Source organism: Tachypleus tridentatus, chromosome 8 (assembly GCF_004210375.1).
Source record: "Tachypleus tridentatus isolate NWPU-2018 chromosome 8, ASM421037v1, whole genome shotgun sequence".
In the NCBI taxonomy this organism is placed as follows: Eukaryota; Metazoa; Arthropoda; class Merostomata; order Xiphosura; family Limulidae; genus Tachypleus; species Tachypleus tridentatus.
The window spans coordinates 109,471,533-109,497,452 of NC_134832.1; the positions used below are offsets into that span (position 1 = coordinate 109,471,533).

General features: G+C 33.7%; 1 protein-coding gene across 2 annotated transcripts in view; it reads left to right on the forward strand.

Annotated features, from left to right (window-relative positions):
* LOC143223196 (uncharacterized) overlaps positions 1 to 25,920 on the forward strand; it is a 67,518-nt gene that overhangs the window by 32,213 nt on the left and 9,385 nt on the right. For both annotated transcript variants that reach the window (XM_076450793.1, XM_076450794.1), the window contains exons 3-6: positions 20,134 to 20,291; positions 20,572 to 20,644; positions 22,014 to 22,169; positions 23,377 to 23,575. In XM_076450793.1, coding sequence (XP_076306908.1) covers positions 20,134 to 20,291; positions 20,572 to 20,644; positions 22,014 to 22,169; positions 23,377 to 23,575 — 586 coding nt within the window. The remainder of the gene's footprint in view (positions 1 to 20,133; positions 20,292 to 20,571; positions 20,645 to 22,013; positions 22,170 to 23,376; positions 23,576 to 25,920) is intronic.

Consider the following 25,920-nt stretch of genomic DNA (forward strand, 5'->3'; position numbering starts at 1 on the left):
AGTCTGTTTTAGTTTTATTGATTATATAAAATAATAGTTGAAAATTAAAAGTGTTTCTAAATGTAGATTGTAGCATTTTAACGTTGTATTATTTTTAACTTTAAAATAGATCTTTCACATGATTGTTGTTTTCAAATTACTTACCAAAAATATGAATAATTCAAACATTTAGTATAATCTAGCATGGCTTGGTGGCGAGGAGGTTGACTCCACTCTACGGATAACGAGAGCGAAACTCGTCACTGCACATGGGGGGCGTCATAGTGCTACGAACAATCCCACTATTCATGATAAAAGGGTAGCCAAGAGTTAGCAGTGAGTGGTAATGACTAACAAGTTTCCTTCTAGTCTGTTTATTCAAAATTAGGAACGATTAACGCAGACAGCTCTTGAGTAACATCACGCGAAAATTCAACTAACAAACTAAAATTTATTGCCGTAACTTAGGCTTAAGAATTAACTATTTTACATTAGAATATTTTATATGTATAAGTTGTTTCATTTTGTTCAGAAATAATTAGAATATTGATTTGGAAAACAAGAAAATCGTGGCTTTTATTTACAATAGTTGTGAAGTATTTTGTTAAATAAAATAAAAATACCGTAATAGACTCTTAAAAGTTATTTAAAGACAACAAAAAATTGTAGAAAAACATAAAACATCTGTATACTAAAAATACGAAATACACACGCTTATATAAACTTGCAGAAAGTTATAAATAAATAAATAAAACACCTGCGTAAGCTTATCTTGCTTATTATACACCATCGCATGTTTTATTTTTCAGCCAATATTTCTTGTTTGTTTATTTGTTTTGAATTTTGCGCAAAGTTGTACGAGAGCTGTCTGCACTAGCCGTCCCTAACTAAGCAGAAGACTACACTACAGGCAGCTAGTCATCACCACCTACCGCCAACTCTTGAACTACTCTTTTTATCAATGAATAATGATATTGACGTCATATTATACGCCCCAAGGAATAAAAGGGATTCACATCTGCGCCTCTCGGATTACGAGTCCAACATCCTCACCACCTGGCCATGCCAGACAGCTAATTTGAACGACCACAAAGCAAGAGAGTCGCGCTTTTTCCACCCAAAAAAATAGTTCCTGGGTGATTCCCGACTTTCGAGACCTTAATCCCTGACCTCCTTTGACCTTAAGAAACGAAAAATTCGACATGCCCAAAGTATCTTCTTATACAAGATTCTTTATTTCCTGTGTAGAACGAAACATTAATTCTTCTGCAATTCCACGTCAAATTTAGTGATAAAAAATTTCAACTAAGTAACGCCTATACCTTGCACTTTGAACTCTTGATGAAATAAGAATTCTTAAGATGTGTAAGAAATTTTGAAATTTATACATACATAACAGTTGATAAAAACAGATTTTAATGCACAATCAAATAATATAGCTGCTGTTTTCAGGCTATCTTAATCAATAGAGGCCACCCTGGAATTCGATAGATTGCATAGCATAAAGCAATAAGTTTGTATGTAAACCTTTATTGGCTAAATTTAACTCGAAAGCTTAAGACAGAAGGTCCTTTTTTTCCCACATTCCAAACAAGAAACCGTAAACATTTACTTTAATCTTAGTTTATGTTTCTATTAAAATGCCTTGTTCAGTGAGCTATTTGAATTATGACAGCCGCAGAGATCGAACCTCGGAATTTAGTGTTGCAATCAATTAAATTTAACGCTGAATCAATATACAGCATATTAAGACGCACAGTATAATAGCTTGAGAGTAAATAATTGCTAACATCTTATTTATTTGTTAAGCATGCCAAAGTTCATCACTTATATTTATATTCGTTCCTAGTTTGAAAGGTAGAAGAGCTCACAGCTATTCTCTGAACATAACAATGATAAGAAAATCTCACGAACTGCGTAAAAATCTTTTGTCAAGTCCAACTTTGATGAAGCGAATATAATACAAAAAAAATTTTAGTTTATATAGAGAGTAATCTCATCTGATCATAGCTCATAAGAGCTGGTTGCCTGCTGTTAAACGTTTAGAAAACAGGATATTTCAGAACACTTTGAAATGTAGGTCATTAGACTAGCTCACTGGATAACAAGTATACACAGTTTCATATTATCACGGACAAAATCCAATGATATTATGTCAAACAGCGAAAAGTTAATTACAAAAAAAAAGTTTTTAAACTATAGCCAGTGTTATTTAAATTAGTAAGAAACTTTTAATGGATGGACACTACCTGTTTCTTCAAGCCATTTATATCCACTATCGATGGCACATTCATACATTTATAAGAGCTGTTATAACAACTGAACGTTAACATGACTTTCTCAGCTAGAAAAGTAAACAGCCGACTACAATGTATTATTTTTCATAAGTAATTAATTCACCATGAAGAAACTGGCAATTGTGCGTTTTGTGTAGTTTTGTTTGATGATATTTATTAAAATCAGTGTAGTTATCTATGAAAAACAACAACCTAGTTTTATGACACTGAGTCATTTTAATTATTTCTTGTTATACTTTATTAAAGGCAATGCTTATTTCCGATGGTCAGTTTTAGCATGATAGGTAGTTACTAGTGCTCAGTGATGTCGAGAAAACCCACTTGTAGAGAAATATATATGCAAAAATGGCTCGTTTGGGTTGAGAAAATATTTTACGTAGAAGAGCGAACAACGTTTCAACCTTTTTCGGTCATTGTCAGGTTCACAAAAAAAGAAAGAGGTAACTGACCGGAAGCTGACCACATGTTTGGAAGGGGTTGTGTAACTGAGTGTCGGAATGTAGAAGGCGGTGTTAGATGTTTGAATATATAATTTTATTTTATTATATTTATTATAGGTATAAAGGCGTTCCTTTATATTGGTTTATTTTGTTGTATAAGTAAGGCTTCTTTAATTTTGCGTTTGTTTATGTTTGTTTCTTTATTTAGTATTTGAGTGTTTTCTATGGTTATGTTGTGTTTATTTGACTTGCAGTGTTCGAAAACGTGTGAAGGTGACTTTTTATGTTCTTTGAATCTGGTTTCCATTTTTCTACTTTTCTCCAATATAGAAGTCGTGGCAGTTATCACATTGTATTTTATAAATAATGTTGGTGTGGTGTTTGTCAATGTAGTTTTTACATAGTATAGACCTCAGTTTTGTGCCTGGTTTTTGAATAAATTTGGTATTAACTGGAATGTCATATTTTGTTACTAGTTTTTGCCAAATGTTGGTTATTTGTCTGCTGATGTCAGGAATATATGGTATGCAGCAGTATATGGTTTCGTGATTTTTTGATTCGTGAGATATATTTACTTTTGTTGGTCGATTTTGCTTTCTGTCCAGGTGTGTGCGTATAATGTTTTCTACGGTTTGTGGAGGAAACTTATTGATGTTGATGAAGTATTGTTTTATTTTGTCTAATTCATCGTTAATTTTATCTGGTGAGCATAGTTTTATGGCTGTTTATTTGGTTTCTTAGTATGTTGAGTTTTTGTTTTGTTTCATGTGCTGAGTCCCAAGGAATGTATAGTCCAGTATGGGTGATTTTTTGGTGGATTTCTGTTTTAAATTGTGTGTTGGTTCTTGTAATTTTGAGGTTAAGAAATGATATTTGATTGCTTTCTTCCTGTTCACATGTGAAGTTAATGTTGGGATGTATAGAGTTAATGTGATTGAAAAAATTAAGTGTGTGTTCTGTAGATCTGAATCCCGCAACCGTGTCATCTACATATCTGTATCAGTATAGTGGTGGATGTAATGCTGTGTTAATTGCTTGTATTTCAACTTGTGTCATAAAAATATTGGCTAGAACTGGTGATACTGGGTTGCCCATGCTTAAGCCATTTGTTTGTATATAGTTGTGGTTGTTGAACATGAAGTTTGTCTTTATCGTGGTGAATTCTATGAGGTCAAATATGCAAGTCAAATAAACACAACATAACCATAGAAAACACTCAAATATTAAATAAAGAAACAAACATAAACAAACGCAAAATTAAAGAAGCCTTACATATACAACAACTTAAACCCAAAATAAACCAATATAAAAGAACGCCTTTATACTTATATTAAATATAATAAAATAAAATTATATATTCAAACATTTAACACCGCCCTCTACATTCCGACACTCAGTTACACAACCCCTTCCAAACATGTGGTCAGCTTCCAGTCAGTTACCTCTTTCTTAGTGAACCTGACGATGACCGAAGAAAGCCGAAACGTTGTTCGCTCTTCTACGTAAAATATTTTCTCAACCCAAACGAGCCGTTTTTGCATACATCGTTACTAGTGCTCTGTGAATTTGTCAAATGCGTAAGGTTTTTTGTTTTGTTTTGGAATTTCGCTCAAAGCTAACCGTCCATAATTTATTAGTGTAAGACTAGAGGGAAGGCAACTAGTCATCACCCGCCAACTCTTGGGCCACCCTTTTACCAACGAATATTAGGGTTGACCGTAACATTATGCCACCACGGCTTAAAGGGCGAGCATGTTTGGTGTGACGAGGATTCGAACTCGCGACCATCAGAGAGCGAGACGAGTGCCCTAACTACCTGGCCACGTATGGAATAAATCAACAGTAGTATTTCCATAACCAAGATTTGTTTAAAATAAGCATAAATAACACTAAATTTATTATTAATCTAAAAGAGAACAATACGGATTGTCACACTTTTATAATAAAACAGAAGTCAAACTCTGAGTTATTTTATTTCCTAACTGGCCCGGCATGGACAGTGGTCACGATTTCAAAATTTTATTGTAACTCCGGTTATATTTAAGCGGCCCAGCATGGATAGACGGTTAAGGCACTCGACTCGTAATATGAGGGTTACGGATTCGAATCTCCGTCACATCAAAAAAAGTGTAAAGTTACGTATTTATAATTAATATGTGACAACCGCTTATAAAAACGAGTGTGTACTTTTTTAAATACAAAATAAGATAAATATATTTAGCATCAGAGAGAGAAAAACATAAAATTCCACTAAAAGGCTTAAGGCCTAGTGTTAAAGTTATGTAGTTTAATATAAACTGTCTACTATCTTAAATGAAACGTGACTAGTCTCGTGTATTTTTGCTGGAAGTTCAGTGGAACTACTAATGCAACCTAGAAGGAGTTTACTGGAAAAATATCTTTCATTCCTCAAAATGGCACAGCGGAATGTCTATGGACTTGCAACACTAGAAACCAGGTTTCGATATTTGTGGTGGGTAGATCACAGATAGACCATTGTGTAGCTTTGTTCTTAATTCCAAAAAAACAAAACATTTTCTTATTTAATTCTGAATTTAATAATATTTAATAAATATTTAATAATATTTAATAAATATTTAATAATATTTAATAAATATTATTAAATATTTATACTAATACTATTTTTATTATACAAGATAGATAGATAAAAGTACTTTCTCCAGTTTTATCATATTATTGTGATATCATGGTTAATGAAAAAACAAAACTACAGTGTCATTGTATTATTATGATGTCATGATTAATAACTTACATTGACTTACAACACTAGAAACCAGGTGTCGCTATCTGTGGTGGGCAGAACACAGGTAGACCATTGCGTAGCTTTAACTTTAAAGTACCAAATGGGAAATTTGTTTTATTTGCAATTATATGGAGTGTTTAAGTCTGACAGTTATAAAGTTATTCTTACCTAAATTTTCAGTTAAGAATTTTACTTCTAATAAAATTGACATTTCTGAAATTTCTTAGCCACGAGTAAATTTCGGTGGCTGAGTTTATCGACTTGTTATTTGTGTGGTTATTTATGTAATGCAATAGTAGCAAAAAAGCTAAAATGTACGTCTTGCGCGAGAACTTTTGGTTTCGTTTTTAGCCTGGGCCCGGCATGGCCAAGCATGTTAAGGCGTGCGACTCGTAATCTGAGGGTCGCGGGTTCGCATCCTCGTCGCGCCAAACATAGTCGCTCTTTCAGCCGTGGGGGCGTTATAATGTGACGGTCAATCGCACTATTCGTTGGTAAAAGAGTAGCCCAAGAGCTGGCGGTGGGTGGTGATAAATAGCTGCCTTCCCTCTAGTCTTACACTGCTAAATTAGGGACGGCTAGCACAGATAACCCTTGAGTAGCTTTGTGCGAAATTCAAAAAACAAACAAACAATCGTTTTTAGCCGGTCATATATTTTACTCAGGCCACCCAGTGGCTCAGCGGTATGTCTGCGGACTTATAACGCTAAAAACCGGGTTTCGATACCCGTGGTGGGCAGAGCACAGATAGCCCATTGAGTAGCTTTATGCTTAATTCAAAAACAACTTTTTTACTCAGTTTGTTTACTTTTTGTTTTACGTCTCAAATACCATCTTCCACTGTCAATCTCGCCTTTACTGGTCGCGTCAGAAACGTTAATGACGAAAGCGTAGGTTCAAAGATCGCACTTGTGTTCTTGCTGGTGTAAAAGACAGATTTCTTGCTTCGATTGCTGTCAAAAACAGGCGTGTTTTAACTTTCTTTGTTACATGGTACGTAGTTACTATTGTTATATGGTCAGTAGTTATTACTGCAAATTGAAGTTGGTTCATGTAAGCTTCTTAATAAAAAAGGTCCCGGCATGGCCAGGTGGTTAAAGCACTCGACTTGTAATATGAAGATCGCGGGTTCGAATTCCATCACTCTAAACATGCTTGCCCTTTCAGCCGTGAGAGCTTTATAATGTGACGGTCAGTCCCACTATTTGTTGGTAAAAGAGTAGCCCAAGAACTGGCGGTGGGTGGTGATGACTAGGTAGCTACCTTCCCTCTAGTCTTACGCTGCTGAATTAGGGACCGCTAACGCAGATACCTTTAGCGTAACTTTGCGCGAAATTTAAAATAAATCAAACTACTTAAGAAGTAATATATCACCGATAGATGGCTAGAAATAATAACTTAAAGAAGCAAATGCCAAAGGGAACTCCAAAATCGCTTAGTTGTATTCTTTGTCCTGTTTACCTGTTTTCACATCCATTTAAAACAGAATAAAATGAGAAGAGACAAAAGACCAAAAGCAGTTTAAAATTCTCCATTTCATGTCATTCACAAAAACATTAAGAATTGTTTTGTTTGTTTGTTTTGGAATTTTGCACAAAGCTACTTGAGGGCTATCTGTGCTAGCCGTCCCTAATTTAGCAGTGTAAGACGAGAGGGAAGGCAGCTATTCAACACCACCAACCGTTAGGCTACTCTTTTACCAACGAATAATAGGATTGACCGTCATTTATACGCCCCCACGGCAGGGAGGGCGAGCATGTTTAGCGCGACGCGGGCTCGAACCCGCGACCTCGGATTACGAGTCGCACGCCTTACGCGCTTGGCCATGCCAGGCCCAACATTAAGAAACAGAGTAATGTATACTCGATAAATAAATATTTACGGTAGTACGGCAGTACAAAATTACACCAAAAACCTTCAGAAAACCATGAACTTAATTTTTCCCATAAAATATAATTTATTATTTGACTTAATGAGAAAGTTTGGATGGCAATATTAATAAATTGAAGTTATCAGCTTATTGTTTTCGTTTTAAAACCGAAATGTATAATATATATATATATATATAATTTAAGCAACTTGTTGAAGTAAGAATTATTTCAATGTTGCGATTATAGTCTCGACTGTACTTAGATAAAACGACATTTCATGGATAATTACCAAAAAATATTATACGTGATTAGGAATTTTATGCCTTCAAACGTTGTGGTGTCTTTTAAAAACATCGGCCAATTTCAATGATAAGAGTGACACCATAATATTTTATTATTCCTATAAATAAATGTGAAAGTGAACCTCTTAAATCAAGTTACATCGAATATTAGAACTCGGTTTAGGTATATCACATATATTTTTATAGCTTACTATATTCATTTGGTATGTTGTTCGATAACCCCGCCGCTGACCCTCTCTCGCCATTTTAGTTATCCAATCGGAAAATGATTTTCTTGGTCACGTGTCTCATCTTTATGTGGGATGATTATTTTGATTTCTTTGCGTGTTTACCTTTGTCATGTTTATCTTTTAACCCATGCTTGTTAGTAGACGTTCCCTAATTTTCCTTCCGTTTAGGTAGAATTTTGTCATGTATATTTACTAACCGGTGATTTATTTTTACTTCTTGAAACACGCGCTTTTTTATACTATCACCTTATGCTAGAGAAACCTTCATTTGAATTACAAATTCCTTCATTAGGTTGTAAATACTTTGACCCGTTTTAATATTAAGTAATCGATCTAGCGGAATAACTTCGCAAGTATAATACAATGCAAATTACTTCTGAGTAACATTTTCCTGACAAGTTCTATTATATCCCTGCTTCTTAGAAATTGTTAAATTATGTATTCATTTAACCTGTAAACCACGGTAATTTCACGATGTAGCATATTTGTATTTTTGTTACTTTTATTTTCAATTTATTAGTCACCATTTCATGTTAAATTATGTAAGCTATATCAAAACAGAACACCAGGTGTAATTATGATGATCAAAAAGATAACGAGCATCTTTCTTTTGTTTATTTCTGGCATCCTTTTGTATGGAGGTTGAGTACGTTATATTTAAAGAATTTCTGAGCCTGAGCAGTACAATGTCGTTGAAATCTATGTCGTTACATGAGTCTCTGCTCTGCTTGACAATAAGGCATCTTGAAAATACATACCCCTGCAGCGTAAATGCCTTTGGAAAATGCTCCATCGGAAGACTGTCACGTCCAAAGTACGCCTCTTCTCTCTGTATGCTTTCCACTAACTATCCTTGGAACGTAGAGGAAGGTTTCCTAACGTCAGTTTGAACGTCTGGTCACGCATAAAACTATAGGCGCTGCGTCAGGGGACTTGACCGATTTATCTTCATATGGGTACTTGTTTTATTCTCCAGCTGCTTAAAGTATGCGATTACTGAAAGGGTATGTTGTGAAAGCAATTTGTCTATACGTGACTTGTATCCCCTTTTCAGGTGGAGATCCTTTTTTATTATATTGCAGCATGCTTGCATGGGGCCCTGGACTGCTTTGTGTATGTGGATTCTCAACACTACACTTTCCTTATCATGACTGGAGTACTGCTTGTTGCAGTTGTTTTTTCGGAATGGTTTTACTACTACGCTGTGTTTTTTTTTCTTATAGCAAAAACTACATCGGGCTATCTGTTGTGTCCATCATGGAAATCGAACCATTGATCTTAGCGCTGTAAATCCGTAGAGTTACTGCTGTCCCAGTGGGTCACCAGCTACTAAAGGTCGATCCATATTCATTTGTTTGCCAACGCCATAACTTGCGAGGAATATTCCAGTTTTGGAAATATTAAATCGGTTGTGGTTGTTACATGACTTTATAATTTATATTTACAAACTTTTTGTTAATATAACATATCTAATTCTCCAAAATTACTGAATTGCCTGCTTTGAAACGGAAATTTAACTACTTGTTATAAAACAAAAACAGTTATTTAACGACCCCCCACTTTAATAATTTATTCTAATTTGAATTTTTATATTTCGAAATAGAAGTCGCGATTTAATGTAACAAAGTATGTTCTAATTATGTAAACATTTTAAAAGTGTGTTTGTTTTTAGAGCAAAGTTAAATTAGGCTATTCGCTGTGCTCTGCGCAGTGAATATAACCCTGGACTTGTAAGTCTGTAGGTTTACAGCTGAATCACTGGGGACACTTAAGAGAAAATTTCTTTATTCTTAGAAGTCGTTTATACTTTATAATTAACCACAATGAATGCTCTAATGTTGAGAGTAGCTATATCATTATAATTGTGATATCTTGGAGAAAATTTTATTTAAGACCTATCAGGTTTTGTTGTATTAACTCTACCTGCAATATCTAACAAGCTTTCGAAAAATAAAGTTCTATGTATATTTTAAGAAACGTTTTGAAAGTAACAATGCTGCGTATTTAGTTTTACAATGAATACTCAGTATAGTAACTGCGGTATTGAATAATTTAAGTAATTATTGAATAAACGTATTGTTGAGTAATTTCTAAAAATTATTTAATAGCTAATCTTTTTGAACAAACAAATCTTCATGAATATGACGTTACAGTTAGATTATAGAGTGCGTACCAATAACAAAGCGTATAATGTACAAACAGTGGCATCTTAAGTTAGAATATCGAACAAATGCAGCTAAGTTATAGCACACGATACGCAACAATGGTAGTCAATTTAAAGCGTAGCATATACAACAAGGGCAGCTGAGTTAAACCATTTTGTATAGTTATTATTTTACTATTTGTGTGTTTTGTGTTTTCCTATAGCAAAGCCACATGGGGCTACCTGCTGAGGTGAGCCCACCGAGGGGAATTAAACCCCTGATTTTAGAGTTGTAAATCCATAGACTTACCGCTGTACTAGCAAAGGGCATTATTTTACTGATGACATTTGGAACAAGACACAATAGTGTGCCGAGCGGCCAAAACGATCTGTTGCAGTACCCACAGTGTTATTAAACTGGAGTAATATGATAGTTTAGTGAATATCCATTTTCTGTATACCGGACTGTGGTAATCCAAAGTATCACATACATTCAGTGAATGTGCTCTATTGGATTCTTGTTTCACATGTCAGATTTCAAGGTAATTTATTAAGAAATATCCGAGATATAACATTACAAATATTGGTTGAGTTTCTTTCTATTTTTCTTTTCTCGCACCAAAGTACAGAAACTTTACTTGACAAAAAAACTTTTATGATTTTTTCTTTCACATTTGGTACATTAATACATGTTTTCAACCTTCAGTCTCAACTTCTGTAAATATAAGCCACATGTTGTTGTTGTTTTGAATTAAGCAAAACGCTACTCAATGGGCTATCCGTATTCTGCCCACCACGGGTATCGAAACCCGGTTTTAGTGTTGTAAGTTCGCAGACATACCGCTGAGTCACTGGGGGGCAAGCCACGTGTACAGTTATTCAACAAAAACCGTTCTTCGCAAAAACTCACGTGAGGTATCGGTCTAAATTTTTACTACATCTTCTTCTAAGTGTAAAATTGGACGATTTTTAATTTTTTTGTGATTGGGATTAATTAGTTGATTCATAGCAGCAAAAATATGAGGTAAGGCCGTGCAGATACACAACTATTGATTAGACCAAGCAAACTGGATTAACAGTTTCTAGATTACGTTTACAAAAGAATCATACATGTGGACGGCTATTATTTATTATCAAACTTTCAGCAAAATTTATGAAATCTTATTAAATCATCCTAATTAAAGAGTGTTTATCGTCACATGATAGTAGCTTTAGCATAAATAATGATATTTGACATGGCTGTACCGATTGCATGAGGTCTATGACAAGAGGTTGTTAATTCAAATTTCATGATCTTACTATAAAAAAAAGCTAATTACACTGTTTTAGAGAGGAAAACTACCACATGTTTTAAAGAAACTGGTTGGTTCTTTAAAGTATGGGTCTTTTCCAAATAATGTGGGTTACTATCGAGTGTTAATTTCTTACTTGTTGTAGTTTGTTGGTGTGTATTAACAAAAGTCATAATATCAAATCAAAAAAAAATCTTGTGTGTGGGAAAAAAAAAAAAGATTGAGTGTGCAACTTAAAGAAATGAAATCAAAACTGGAAGCCAGACTGGTAGTTACTCATAGAACTTATACAGATTTTACAGTCAATGCCCTATTATTAGTTAGCTAGGCCGCATATTTTGTTTTATACGCCGTGATACCCCAGTTGATCTGAAAATGCAGCCTGACTCATTCATGAATGAATATTTTCGTAAAATTTGTATCAATGCTATAATTGTAACTACCAGTTTTGCTGCCAATGTTTTTTATTTCATTCCTTTAAGTCACACACTCAAACCTTTATTAGCCGCACCTTTTCTTCACATCTAAGGTGTTTTGATTGGAATACTAGCAGCTTGAATCCCATTCTATTGTTTAAAAACAACTGCATTTCTACATATATTGTCGATAAGTATTTGTTTTAAGTCTTTGAATAATAATAATAGAAAATTCTTGCCCTTAAATGTCTAGAAACCACTTGGTTAATTAAAGTACATCAAAACTACCAATTTTGTTTGCTCAATAAAGTCATGTCGTTATTTGAATCATGTTTATATCCATATCATTTGAGTTATATTTACACGAGTGCGTGAAGAAAAAAGGTAAAATATGCGGATTAGAGAAGTTAAAATAAAAAGACTATACATCGCCCTCAAGGCCATTATCTGTTTGTGCTTTCTGGACAGTCTCCAAGAACAGTACTAACTTTCATTATTCGCATACCTTCTAAACCTTCCTATCCGGGACCTCCCGAATAACCCAGTAGCGACATCTAGTGGTCGCCGAATAGTAATTAATAAGGAATTTTCGTGTCGTAGACCTCATTCTTTAAAATATATTTATTTCGAACATACCCTGTCTTCGTTTAGAAATAATTGAATAATAATTATTTTTATTTAATGTTTTCTTTGTATATTCTTTACTATCGTAATATAAAGACGTCCAGCAAGTCATATACTCGCACGTATTTAAATTATGTATATTTGCATATAATTTTACATTTAATGGAACTTTCTAAATATTTTTCATAGGTTAACAAATTGTTTCATTTTTCACGATTCTTTACACAAGTAGCAAGTAACACAATTTATAAAGTCTTGGCAAAACAAAAATGTAATTATTACAACATTTTCATTTATAGACTGGAATTTCGAAAACTTAAAATATTTATAATCTCAATTTGGCCTAAGTCTACCTAACATCTTTATGAATCATATCAGTAATTTACGTACGTCAAAGTTTCAGATAGTATGGTAGCTATTTCACTTTTGTTTTTATTTTAAAATTAGGTATATGCTAGTTGTAGAATTGACAAAATTACTATAGATTTGTCTTTTTTAAATAAAAAATATAGCATGACTTTAGAATTTTTTCTTATAAATTTTATTCGTTTTCCTCAAAGCTGCACAATAAAATACTTGCGATGTAAGCTTAGCGATTATCTTACTCAAAATTTTTAGAAATATGAGCTCTCAAGCTTATCACAGAGTCATTGGTGGATGTGAGTTACAAATGGTGATAACTACTTATAACTAATCAACAGTTAATCCAATTTTGACCATCTCATAAACAGTAGCTTGATATTTAGCGTATTTTGTTTCTAAGAATGTTTAGGTTCAATGTTTCATTGGTAATTCATTAAATGCATGTGAAGATTATAATATAACTCGGCCTTTTACAAAACAAATTATTGTGTTAGCTTAAATTTAAAATTTTAACCTAATGCGCTGATTGCGAGCAGTTCTTCTGACACTAAGGGCATGATGATTTTTGCCTATCTATTTGTGAAAACTGAAAAAAAAAAAAAAAGGTGGGTCATCGTGGTTGTATTCACTAGTTGATCTAATGATGTATTTAATATGACGTTAAACATAATGCTTGCATTTCGTTAGGCTACGTAAGTTATTAAAATGGAATCTTGTCTGCCTCTTATTTAAACCTTGAAAGTTACGTAAGAAAATAAGGCCCTAAGGTAACCGTTTGAACACTTATCATTAAGATAATTATAGGTGAGGTATGGACAAAACAACTCGTGTTTTAATTTACAAATTTCCGTTCTTTTCTGAAGCAGGTAAATGAACGTAGAGCCAAATATACAAATATTAAGCATAATAATATATTTTTTTGAAATAGAACAATTTAAGCATATTCTATAAAGTACAATGAAACAATACTTTTTACTGGGTAAAAAATGTTCGTTATCTGTAATAAAACTACCAATACAAACTAATTTTTATTTGCCACAAAAAGTCTTGCAAAAGAATATTTAACGTATAGTAATTAATATTTTCCTTTATTTGTGTTATTTTTACGTTTCAGTTTATTACTACGTTTGAAGGAACCATCTTGTGTTTGTAAATAACAGTGTGCAACAATGTGTAGAACAATATTTAGGTAACCATATAAAAAACTAAACTTACAACAGAGAATTAGCGTACCTCGTTCTACAACTTGTGCTATGTGTATTATTGTATGTAATTGTCTTAAATATATCAGCAGACCAGTTCAATATTATGCAAGCCACACCTTGCCAAAGAACAAGGGCGTTATAGGTAAAATTTGTGCTTTGATTAACCTCTTTTACGTTTCGTATAGTGCCAGAAATGTATGTATGCATATATCACTTTTTATCCGTCCTTGTATACTTAACAATTAACTTAAATATAACTTTGCCAAAAGTTGACAAGGTAGTGATTTAACAATCACGAACGATATAGTAAATTATTTGGTCATAACAAATATTATAACTCTGAGAAAACAAATGAAGCAAAAAAATTACGAAACTAATTATGAGAAAAAGCTCTCTTTATCTGAATTTTTGTAACGAATTATGGACTCTAAACAATATATTGAAACGCAAACGTAAGATTCTAAATGTATAAAGGGTAGAGCATTATTTGTGAAAACTAGGGCATTTTCTTTGTGGAATGTATGCTATTAAATATTAAATTTGCTGAAAAACAAGGATTTTTTTTACAAGGAATAAAATTCACAGCCTCAAAAATAAATGTTTAAGACTGAAACATATTTTGTACATATATAGTCAAGTATAAATGTCCATTTTGTTAAAATTATTATGCCTACATTTTGTAACGTAGGCTAAATTAAGTATGTACGTACGTAGCAACAGTTTACGATGTCTGACTTAACGAAAATCTGCTGCAGATTGTTGAGTATTAAAAGGTACAAAACTTCTTTGCAGTTTATAAGAATATTAAATCGAATTCGAGAGCATAGAAAGAAAGACGTGAAAATCAAATAAACCTTTGGTTTCTAGCTATTATAATAATTCTAGCAACCTTTTTTAAAGATAACAAGATTAGCCTCAGAACTAATATACTAACACATACAAAAAAATGTCACTGTGATAAAATCGCGCACACTTCGAGGTGTTTTAATAAAGGTTTGATTTTCTCACTTAGTGATAAAACTTAAATGCCTTTTGCACAGTAAATGAAATCAACGAGGATAACTAGCACCATTTCAGCAATACCTTAGGGAGTCAGTGTTTATCACTGAAAATTCCTTCAAAATATATGAACTGTTGATGACGTAGCTAGTTTCGGAATTCATATAACAACTGTAATAACTACACAAGAGCCAGGGGAGACCTATAAGGAACAAAACAACAACAAAAACAGACACACATGGAAATTGATACTTTGTACATATTAATGTTTATGAGAAATTATTAATATATCTTATTAACCACACGTTTTACATTTCTAAAAAAAAATTAAAAAATTAAGGCGGTTGCAGTGCCCAGACCCCATTCCCATCAATTTGCGCCATTGACAAAGATAATTGTTCTTCTTGCAGAAGTTTACTTTTTCATGTCATTGTTTAATTAGTAAATTTGAAGTTTTCTATGGGCTTGTCTGATCTTGTTATTGTTCAAAATATATTTACTTATAATTGGGAAATATGCAGGTGAAGGCTTAACTGATTTTGTTTCAACCAATTTAATATGTTTGTGTGATTTTCGGTGTGAAAGTTCAGGTAAATTGTGAGTTTTAATGACAAAGCCATTTAACCCCACCATCATGTTATCACGGACTAGAAGTCATGAGACCTAAGCCAAGTGAGTAATTTTAATTTAAAACCTGCCCCGACCACCTTGTGGTGAAATCTAGAAAGAAGATATCCTTGGCAAAACATTGTGTGGTTTTTGGCTGAAAGTTCCGGTTGAACTCGAGCAGTTCTAAAGCTACCAAAAAATTGGGTCAAGGTACAACAAGTTTGTACTATTTCCCGTTATCTCTCGAAGGTCGTCCACTCTGAAATGAAAAATTGACGCTTATCGTATCTCCATTTTGTTTGTGATCAGGCATTTATATACGTTCCCATGATAACTATTAAAGAAAAAAATTGTAGTCAAAGGCTTTTATTCAAGAGTGATGTAACACGAACGAAAATCATTGGTGTAGAGGTTTTCCTTACACTGATTAGTACACGATGGAAATATTGGCGAGTTTAACATAATTGTTACATGATGAAAATTAACCGTGTATTTATTCTGCCAGAAATGGTAGTTATATTGAATAAGCTCATTCGCACTGGTATATTTTTTATACAACTTTCTTAGCTTCTTTTACTTCATTCAGTAACGTAGAATGATATACATATCTCTATATTTCTGTATTTCGTGAATTATGTCACAGAACATTCTCATATTTTCAGCCACGGTGAGCGTTATAATATTCTGATCAATTCCATTTTTTGTTGGTAAATTATAGCCAAGCGTTGGGTTGGATTGTTTTGACTAGCTGCCTCCTGTTTCATCTATTGTTTTTACATTCATGGATTCTGTGCAAAGCAGTAGGTAGCCCTAAAGCTGCTGTGCACAAAATTTTTACAGAAAAAAGAATTAAAAATCAAACAAACTACAAAAACAAGTTTCGTAATAACATTTGGATTAGATAGTTTGACTAATATATTATCTGTGCAAATATATTAGTACTTGGGTGCTACTTTGTTTTGCTTTGCAGATCTAATTCTACTGTAGTATTCATGCCAACTTCACAAAATATATAAAACTGGAAATTTATTAGATGTGTTTAAACTGTTCCTCCGGGGCAGATGTATTTCAGCTGTTGGCCTTACTTGGTCAACTATCCGAAACGGGCAGTCGCCCAGATTAGTAAAATTGCACATTTTGATGATTGCATGGTAGTACAGCCATCAAATTTAGTTGTAATATTTATGGCTCGAAACATTTTCCATTAACAGTTCAATTGGAGCAAGACAGCTTAGATCTGTTAAAATATAAACGTTGAGCTCTGTTAGTTTTGAAAATATTTGCGAAAGAATTTAAGATACCTTTTGCCATGGGCTTTAACTAATCTTTATACTGAAATTACTTTATGAAGCATGAATAGTTAAATAAATCACAAGTTGTACATATTTAACCAGTAGATATTTTCAGTGTCGCCAAAAATTGTTACTTCGAGTGTTTTTGTTTGTTTTCAAATTGTTTAGAAGCACTTACGAAACTTAATTTTAAGCACATATCAGTAGTTTGACCATTATTTAATGTGAGTTTTCTCATCGCAGTGAAGTAGGTTTAAGAAAAATTGTTTAATAAAATATACATTTTCACTTTTATTTTACAAACCTAATTTTAGAGATCCAGCTTTGTGAACGAACGTGGCTAGTACGTGACGCCTCGAGCTATGAATAACTAGCAATAGAGAGCGCTGCTTTTTCCATGTAACCCAATTAAAAATGAGCTTAGAAAGGCAAGAGGCGTGACCTTATGGTCAATGTGGTCAATTGAAAGTTTCTGTGCTTGTTAGCGTTAAATGTGGTTTACTTGACATTTTGTAGCTCTTTAATGACGAAACCTGCCACACTTGATTCATTAAACTTCAAACTTTATAATGATCAGAGCATTGTTAGTAAAGAATAAAATGAATTGTTTTTTTCTATTTGTTATGATGAAGCGTGTCATAAACGTGTAAGATTATTGCTCACTGACGCGTTCTATGAACACTCGCCATCTTTTGAAGAAGACCAGAGAGGTAATGACAATAGAGGTGGTTAAGAATGGCAAATACAATAAATTATACAAAGGCTAGCGTTAAAATATTATTTAAGGATCACACAAATTAAATAAAGCATAGCAAGATCTCGTGGACTGTATGTGAAATTATCTCATGCTTTCCACAAATGTATTTAGATAATTGACACAGATTATATGCTATTTTAATACAGTGTTGAGCCAGACCCACTTTAAGTGTTGTTTCAATCCACGTGTTGAGTGATATCCATAATAAGTGAACATCATGCTACCAAAGGTAATGGGGTAGTACATTTCAAAACGTAGTGATTTGTTTCACAGTTCGAGCCCTTAGACATTCTCCAATAGCTTTACCCTTGCAGTTCGGTTCAAGTGTAATAGTAATTAACTATCTTCATTTTTACCTAGGCCCGGCATGGCCAGGTGGTTACGGCGCTCGTCCTGTAAAATGAGGTTCGTGATTTCGAGTCCTTGTCACCCCAAATATTCTCGTTCTTTCAGCCATGGGAGAGCTATAATATGACGGTCAATCCCACTATTCGATGACAAAAGAGTAGCCCAAAAGTTGGCGGTGGGTGGTGATGACTAGCTGCCTTCCCTTTATTCTTACACTGCTAAATTAGGGACGGCTAGCGCAAATAGCCTTCTTATAACTTTGCGCAAAATTCAAATACAGACAAACAAAATCGTTCTTACCCTTGGTCGTATTTGAAGACATTTCAGAGTGACTCAGTTGGATTCAGGAAGTTTGAAATCCAATCATCGTTTATCTCGAGCCATAGTGCTGAATATAGCTCATTTTATGATTTCCTTGTTTTGGATTTCGCTCAAAGCTACACAAAGTTTTTCTTTAATTTTGTCCAAAGCTACACGAGGGTTTTCTGCGCTATCTATTTCTATTTTAGTAATGATAAATTAGATAGTAGCAAGCTGGTCATCATCATCGACCTCCAACATTTGGGCTAGTCGTTTACCAACGTATAGTGGGATTGACGTCAGTTATAACATTCCTTCAGCTTAAAAGACGAAGATGTTCAATAACAGAGATTCAAACGCACGACTCTCAGATTTTGAGTCGAGTGCACTAACTTGCAGGCCCTGCCAGGTCAGTTACACAAGGACGTGAAGTGCGGGAAGCGATGTGGCAGCAACTGGTTAAAAACTCTGAACACTCGAATTCACTGTTTCTCACGCTAACTACCAGGTGCACAATCCAGCCATTTTCTATAATTCGGAGCACTATCATTCAGGAAAAGAAATGGTCCTACTCCATATAAATCCTACACTGCAGGCAAGGTGTGAACACTCATAAATCTGTTTATCATTAGCAGATAACTAAATTACAGCAATTTATAATCCACGATGCTACGATTCCACAAAGATGGAAACACTCATCCATGTTCAGTATGTTGTCTAGGTTGTCATAAAATCTTAGCTTCTCAGTTCGAAATAAACAGTGAACGTTATGTAATGAATTTCCATTGTTCTTCAATTATGACAGCTGAGTTGGCTTCTTGCAGTCATTGTTCTGACGAGAAGCTTATGAACCTCAGTCTGTCTTGTGAGTCCGACAATTAGAGTGTTGTTCATTTATGTTCTACTTTTCTACCCTACCAAAAGTTCTAGATGATAGATTTAATGTTAGTTGTGTGGTTTTCGCCTCACTCACGTTACGAATTTCGCATATACCAAGAAATGCATAATTCTGGATGAACGTAGCAACATTTCACATAAATGTATTCAGTGGTGTTCCATTTCTTCAGTACAACCTACAGTGGAAATGTGCAAGTACTCTGAAAATGTCTTAGAAATTCACACCACCAATGTTGCTTGCGCATTCCACTTTAAAGTTCCTTGAGCACTTTTATCTGCGATATTTTATTTAACTGTTTTCTATTTCAGTGTAAAATTTCCACAATCCTAACGTAGAATGCACCATAATATTAAAATCCAAATTCTGTGAGTTTAGGCCCAAGATTGGACGTGGGTGTGATGTTCTTATACGTTTGATATTGTAGTATATGATAGAATAAAGAAAAGTAACTTAACATAAGAAATCAATAAAAATCTGATCATATAATTTTCTTCAAATTATGTTCTTCATTTTGTATTTATATTTCAATATTATATAAAAACTTAGAAATTCGAGATTTTTTTATAAAATATTTTTCATTTCAGAGAATTACTCATTGGTAATAGATAAAATGTATTTTCAGCTACTCTGTAAACGTGTTTTGACACTGTTGTACAGTAATTTTATATATCGTGAAAAATTATTAAACGTGAGAGATACGTCTTAATTTTTAACTGCAAACTATTCTTAAGTTATTAAAGCTAAACTAATTAAAATAAAAAATAACAACAAATGAAGAGAGAAACAGAGCGTTTGTGATAACAGAAAAATGTAAGTTGAAATGTTTACCTATTAAGGATTTATATATTTCTACACAAAAGCAATAATAAAAATGTTATACTAAAAAGGCAGCGTCATCTTTTTTAGCAGTAAAAAGTAACACCAAGTCAAAGAATGATTAATATAAAACTAGTTACAATCACTTAAAGCGAGACAAAAGTTCTATCACCAGCTCTTTATTTTAGGATCACATACAAGAAGTTCTAAACAAGTGGGGCCAGATTGATGACGAAATCTGGGCAAAAGTGATATGTATGGAAAGGAATCGACGAGTAGCCAAGGCATACGCAAGAACGCCTGTCTTAACTGTTAATGGATCGGATGATGGGTTCGATGGTTATAGGTTAGTTATTTCAATAGCTTATATTTTGTTTTATTAGGAAAGTAAAACATTGCAATGTCTATGAAAGCAAAGTTTTGCATTATCAATTATATCTACAAATGTAATTTATTTGATGAACACAATTAAATCTCTTGTCAACAGTGAAGTCTTGTTTTATCAGTGACCTCGTCTTATGAAAGAGTATCTTACTCAAAATATAACGTCCACATTTGTATCGAATTTTGTGCTGTAGACACGTTATTTTAATTAACAAAATATTCATATTTTAAACATTTCACAGAATTGGCCTCTGTGGATTTGACAATCCTATGAGGGATTCTGAAACCGAGGAAGTTAAACGACATATTGGCAACGTAAGTGTTAAAATTTACATCTTCTTGACTTGTTAAACTTCTTTTTCTGTGAGGTTAGACTACAATGTATAATAAAGTTAGACTGAAATTATGAACCAATATTTTGTCATTATGTACCATAATAGGGCCAGATATGTTATTTACGTAAACCACGAGCAGATCCTTTAACTAATAATCACCTAGAACTTGTCGGAATTTTAATTTACTAGTAAAATAGCTAGATCAGTTCAATACTCCCTAATTACGTTCACCCATGCCAGTGAAACTAACTAACCAGTTAGTTAAGTGGTTAAAATAAACCTGGATGCAGTTAGGATTTCTTTTTTTTTTTAGTATTACTTTTTTAGCCAGAGTTATTCGGTCATGTGAAGGTTAAACTACGTAACGGGGTTATCAACATTTTTAAAAAAATTTCTGGTGTACTTTTTGTGAGAGTGACAACACAGTCAATCATTACTTCGCTGATAGGCGGTGCTGTGCTGGGTGCACTGACTAGTGTCACGTGCCGGACACCACGTGTCTCGAAACTTACACGTAGGCGTCTCATGCAGACATACCTACTAGGTCAACATTTATTACTGAGCGATTTATCATTTATATAAGTTGTGCAGCTGAAGACACATAATGTCGTCTTAAAAAATGTTCAAAAATATATGTTCGTTTCAAAAGAGAATTTTGTCAATTAAAAATATACAGTAATATACTAGTCTAATACACATTATTACGGTATTTTAAAAAAGAAAAGAAAATGAAATAAGATTTTACACAAATACACACACAAAATGTAAGAGCGAATCACTTGTATCGATTATTTTCTTAACGTACTTTGTCAGGGAACCATCATGACATACTATTAAAATAAATTGTTGAAAACTATTTCACTGAGTAAACTTGAATATAGATTTGCATATTTAACATCTAATAAAATGCGTAGAATTATACACAATCTTTTTTCTAAGTTAAAATAGTTTTATTTGCGAGCCTTTGGTCTTCTTACTGGATCCTTTCTCGCTCAATGCATTGTTGACAGATGAAGGCTTCGGTAAGAGGGCCTAAGGCTCACAAATAAAATTATTTTAACGGAGAGAAAAGTCCGTATATAATAATTATACATACTAATTATCAGTCTTAAAAAAATCTAATAAAATGGCTATCATTTATTGTTTAACATAGCAGCACTTCGTACGTGCTCATATCTATTGTTTATTAAACATTATGATATCAATTGTATTTATTGAAGGTGTACCTTTAGTTACTTAAGTGGAAGAGTTGAAGCTGTCTTTTGAATCGAGGTATACAATTTCAGTCTAAAAAATGTTTAGCTATCTTGAAATAACACAAATTTCTTTTGTTTTTTCCACATCATCAGGGGGTGAAATTCAAGATGGACGACGGTGGTAATATCATGATGAAACGAGTCAGCAAATGTAATGTATACGTTAAAGAATTCAGCAATGCAGAAACGTCAATATCCTCCGATATTATAAAGAATAACGGACAACTGGAATTAGAGAAAGCGGTGAAGGTAAAATGCGATTTATAATATCAGACAAAATTATATATTTAGAACTACAGCTTGTTTGGTTTGTTTTGAATTTTGCGCAAAGCAACACGAGGGCTATCTGCGCTAACCGTCCCTAATTTAGCAGTGTAAGACTAGAGGGAAGGCAGCTGGTCATCACCACCCACCGTCAACTTTTGGGCTTCTCTTTTACCAACGAATAGTGGGATTCACTGTCACTTTATAATGTCCACACGGTTGAAAGGACGAGCATATTTGGTGTGGCGAGGTTTCGAACCCGCGACCCTCGGATTACGAGTCGAGTGCTTTAACCACCTGGCCATGACGGGCCTTACTACAACTTGGTATGGATTCATAACTGACGTGACTAAACTCGAGGGTTCAAGTTTCGAGTCTCATTGCCACAAAAACTAACATAATTCGCTTGTACTTTAAGACCGTAGCCGCTGTATTGGGGTAGGACAGAACAATAATACATATGGTACTGATTAGATTAGTTTTAAAATATAATTACTTACTAGCGTAAATAATTAACAGTGATCTTATCAATCAAGTATCACGGAAGATTCAATTTTTGACATATAAATGTTTGTGTTGCCAATATTTTCTGATCACTTTATCTCCATAATAGTTTGTATTTTGTCATTTAACTTATGAATATTTAAGTATTATTTATTACGTGAGTAGAAACTGTTTTAGTAAACATACTTGTTGATATTTAATAGCTACAGTATGAAATTAAGTTGTATATTAAAATGTTTTGTATTCTTTCTTTGCACAAAGCTACCTCTTCAGCGGCATAGAGATACATTTGTGGACTTACAACGCTAGAAACAACTGGGTTTCGATACTCGTGGTGGGCAGAGCACAAGTAGCTCTTTATGTAGGTTCATGCTGAAGTACAAAACACAAACAAAGCTACACAATGGGCTAGCTGTGCTCTACCCACCACGGGCTTTGAAACCCAGTTTCTAGCGTTGTAAGTCCGTAGACATCTTGCTATGCCACTGGGGGCATTTTAAAAGGAATAGTGTTTTGTTCGTTGAAAGTGATAAACTAATCCTGAAGACCAAAATTATTTCAATATTTGTTATTTTGGTTTTTCAACATGATTCAAACATACTGAGTTGATTTATTCTCGTCATGTGTATCTTCTGATATAAAACTTCTCTTTTCGCAGTTTTGTTATTTTTTTCTATTCTTTTTTCAGTTGTTTGACATGAAAAAGTTCCAAAATAATGTTAGTAGAGAAATTAGAAGAGCTTATCCCGACCGTAGAAAATTAGAAAGTCAATGCATCTCTGCTGTGTCGTTTGTTAAAGATTCTTCAGAAATCCTAGAATGTCCTTGTTGGGTAATGATAATAAATATCGTAGCACTGGACATGCTTAAATCTAAACTGCCACTAAGTAAGTCTATTCTTTCATATTTGTAAGTTAAGTACTTTTTGCTCATAGTTTCTCGATTTTGAGTAAAGTTATTGTATTTTTGGTTCCTAATTATTTAAAAGTTCTTAATAAATTGAAGAACAATTTGAAATTATTAGAATAGTAACAGTTTTATTAATAGCATTTCAATCAGAATTTCACGTCAAACCTTTTTTATTTTATTTTATTTATTTTCATTAATGTATTAAGCATGGTGTTTATTGACATAGTATATTTAGCTCAATTCTTTGAGAAACAGTTATTGAATCAAAGAAATGAACGTGCTTCAGTTCATCTGATGATCATGTTTTTCCTGTTTTATTTCGGATAATATCTGCATATTTTTAATTAATGGTGAAAAATGGAGAAACCGAAATTTGTTTTGCTGTTTCTGCAAAAAAAGACAATGAAGATGTTTAATGATAAATTCTATTTACCTTAAAATACGCAACTTATTAAGTAAATAAAATACGTTTTCTTGATTAAAATAAATATGTAATAATTAACTTCAGGAAATATTAACTCAATAAGCACAGATGTATATAATTTCAAAACAGCTTTCTTCTCGTTTGTGAAATATATGAATGGTGATCATTTTATTCATCTTAATTTTTAGAAAGTACTCTTATGAAAAACAACTATAAATCTATTTTTCATGCTCTTGTAATAGTGACGTTTAAGGCTTAGTATTTCTAGGACTGCTCTTTACGTGCGCTTGATGTCCACAAAAATTGTATTATAATACGTAACAACTTTAGCCCACACTTGTGTCGAAGGTGTTGAAGCTTATAATTTTTCAGATACAGTTTTTATGTTATAGAATATCACTTGTAGTATTTTGGATTTTGTTTTAATTAAATGTTCACAGTCGGTACAAGAAAAATCTGTTCAGGTTAATGAGTTCGTTATCTTGCACTATTCGACTTTGTTTTTGAATTTTGCGCAAAGATACACGAGGGTTATCTGTGCTAGCCGTCCCTAATTTAGCACTGTAGGGCTAAACGGAAGACGTCTAGTCATCACCACCCACTGCCAACTCTTAGATAACTTTTTTATCAATGAATAATTGGATTAATCGTCACATTATAACGCGTATTTTGTGTGACGGGGATTCGAACTCGCGACGAGTCGAGCACGGAAACCATGTGACCATGCTGGGTACTTTCTTTCTTTCATAAAGCTTCTGCTTTTTAAACTGCGTATTAGTCCCACGTACACTTATATGTAAATATATTTGGTTTATTTATTGATTTAATTATCCATTACTTATTATCATCTTTTTTTGCCATGAGCAGCAACAAACGTTATAATCCTCTTATTCATGTTCTTAATTGTTAATAAACATCTACATTTAAGTATAAACCTAAAATATATCTTAACCCGGTTTGAAAATCTATTAGTTGAAACTTTTGAGTTCAAGAATGTTGAAACCATACGAGAAAGTAGTTAATACAAGTTAGCCTTGTTTACAGTAAGCCTGCTTTGCAGCTATTGGTGTGATATAGCTTGTCTGAAGCTTCAGTGTACCGACAATCTATGTCATCATGGATATTGCCCGATACAAATATTCACACATTCTAATTGTAAACTCCTTTGTGTGTGTGTGTGTGTGTGTGTATATACATACATACATACGAGGTCTGTTCAAAAAATACGCGGACTGTTTGAATTGCGCGGCTCCAGTTGGTTCCAGGGGAATCCGCTTGGTGTCGCTAGGTTTGCACAGATCAGCTGATTAAGACGCCATTTTCCGATTGCAGATATCTTCATTTGTGTATTAGCTACGCGGTTTTAAGTGAAGTGCGATTTTTTCGTTTGGCAGATTTCAAAATGAATGACCTGAAGGAGCAACGACTTGCTGTGAAATTTTGTGTTAAACTTGAAAAATCTGCGACTGAAACTTTTGCTATGCTTAACATGGCTTACGGGGATGTTGCTATGAAGCGTACGGCATGTTTCAAGTGGTATGAACGTTTTAAGGATGGCCGACAGTCCATTGAAGATGACGAGCGTCTTGAACGTCCTTCCACGTCAACTGACGACCCACACGTCGACAAAATCAACACCCTGGTGCGGGCAAATCGACGACTGACTGTCAGGGAGCTTGCTGAAGAGTGGGATATCAGTTGGATCTTGTTACGAGATTTTGACCGAAAAATTGAAGATGCACCGCGTTGCTGCAAAATTTGTGCCTTAGAACTCGTGAGTTTTTGGCCAAACACTCGATCACTGTTCTTTCCCACCCCCCTACTCACCTGACCTTGCTCCTTGCAATTTTTCTTGTTCCCCAAACTCAAAAGACCCTTGAAAGGAAGAAGATTTGAGAC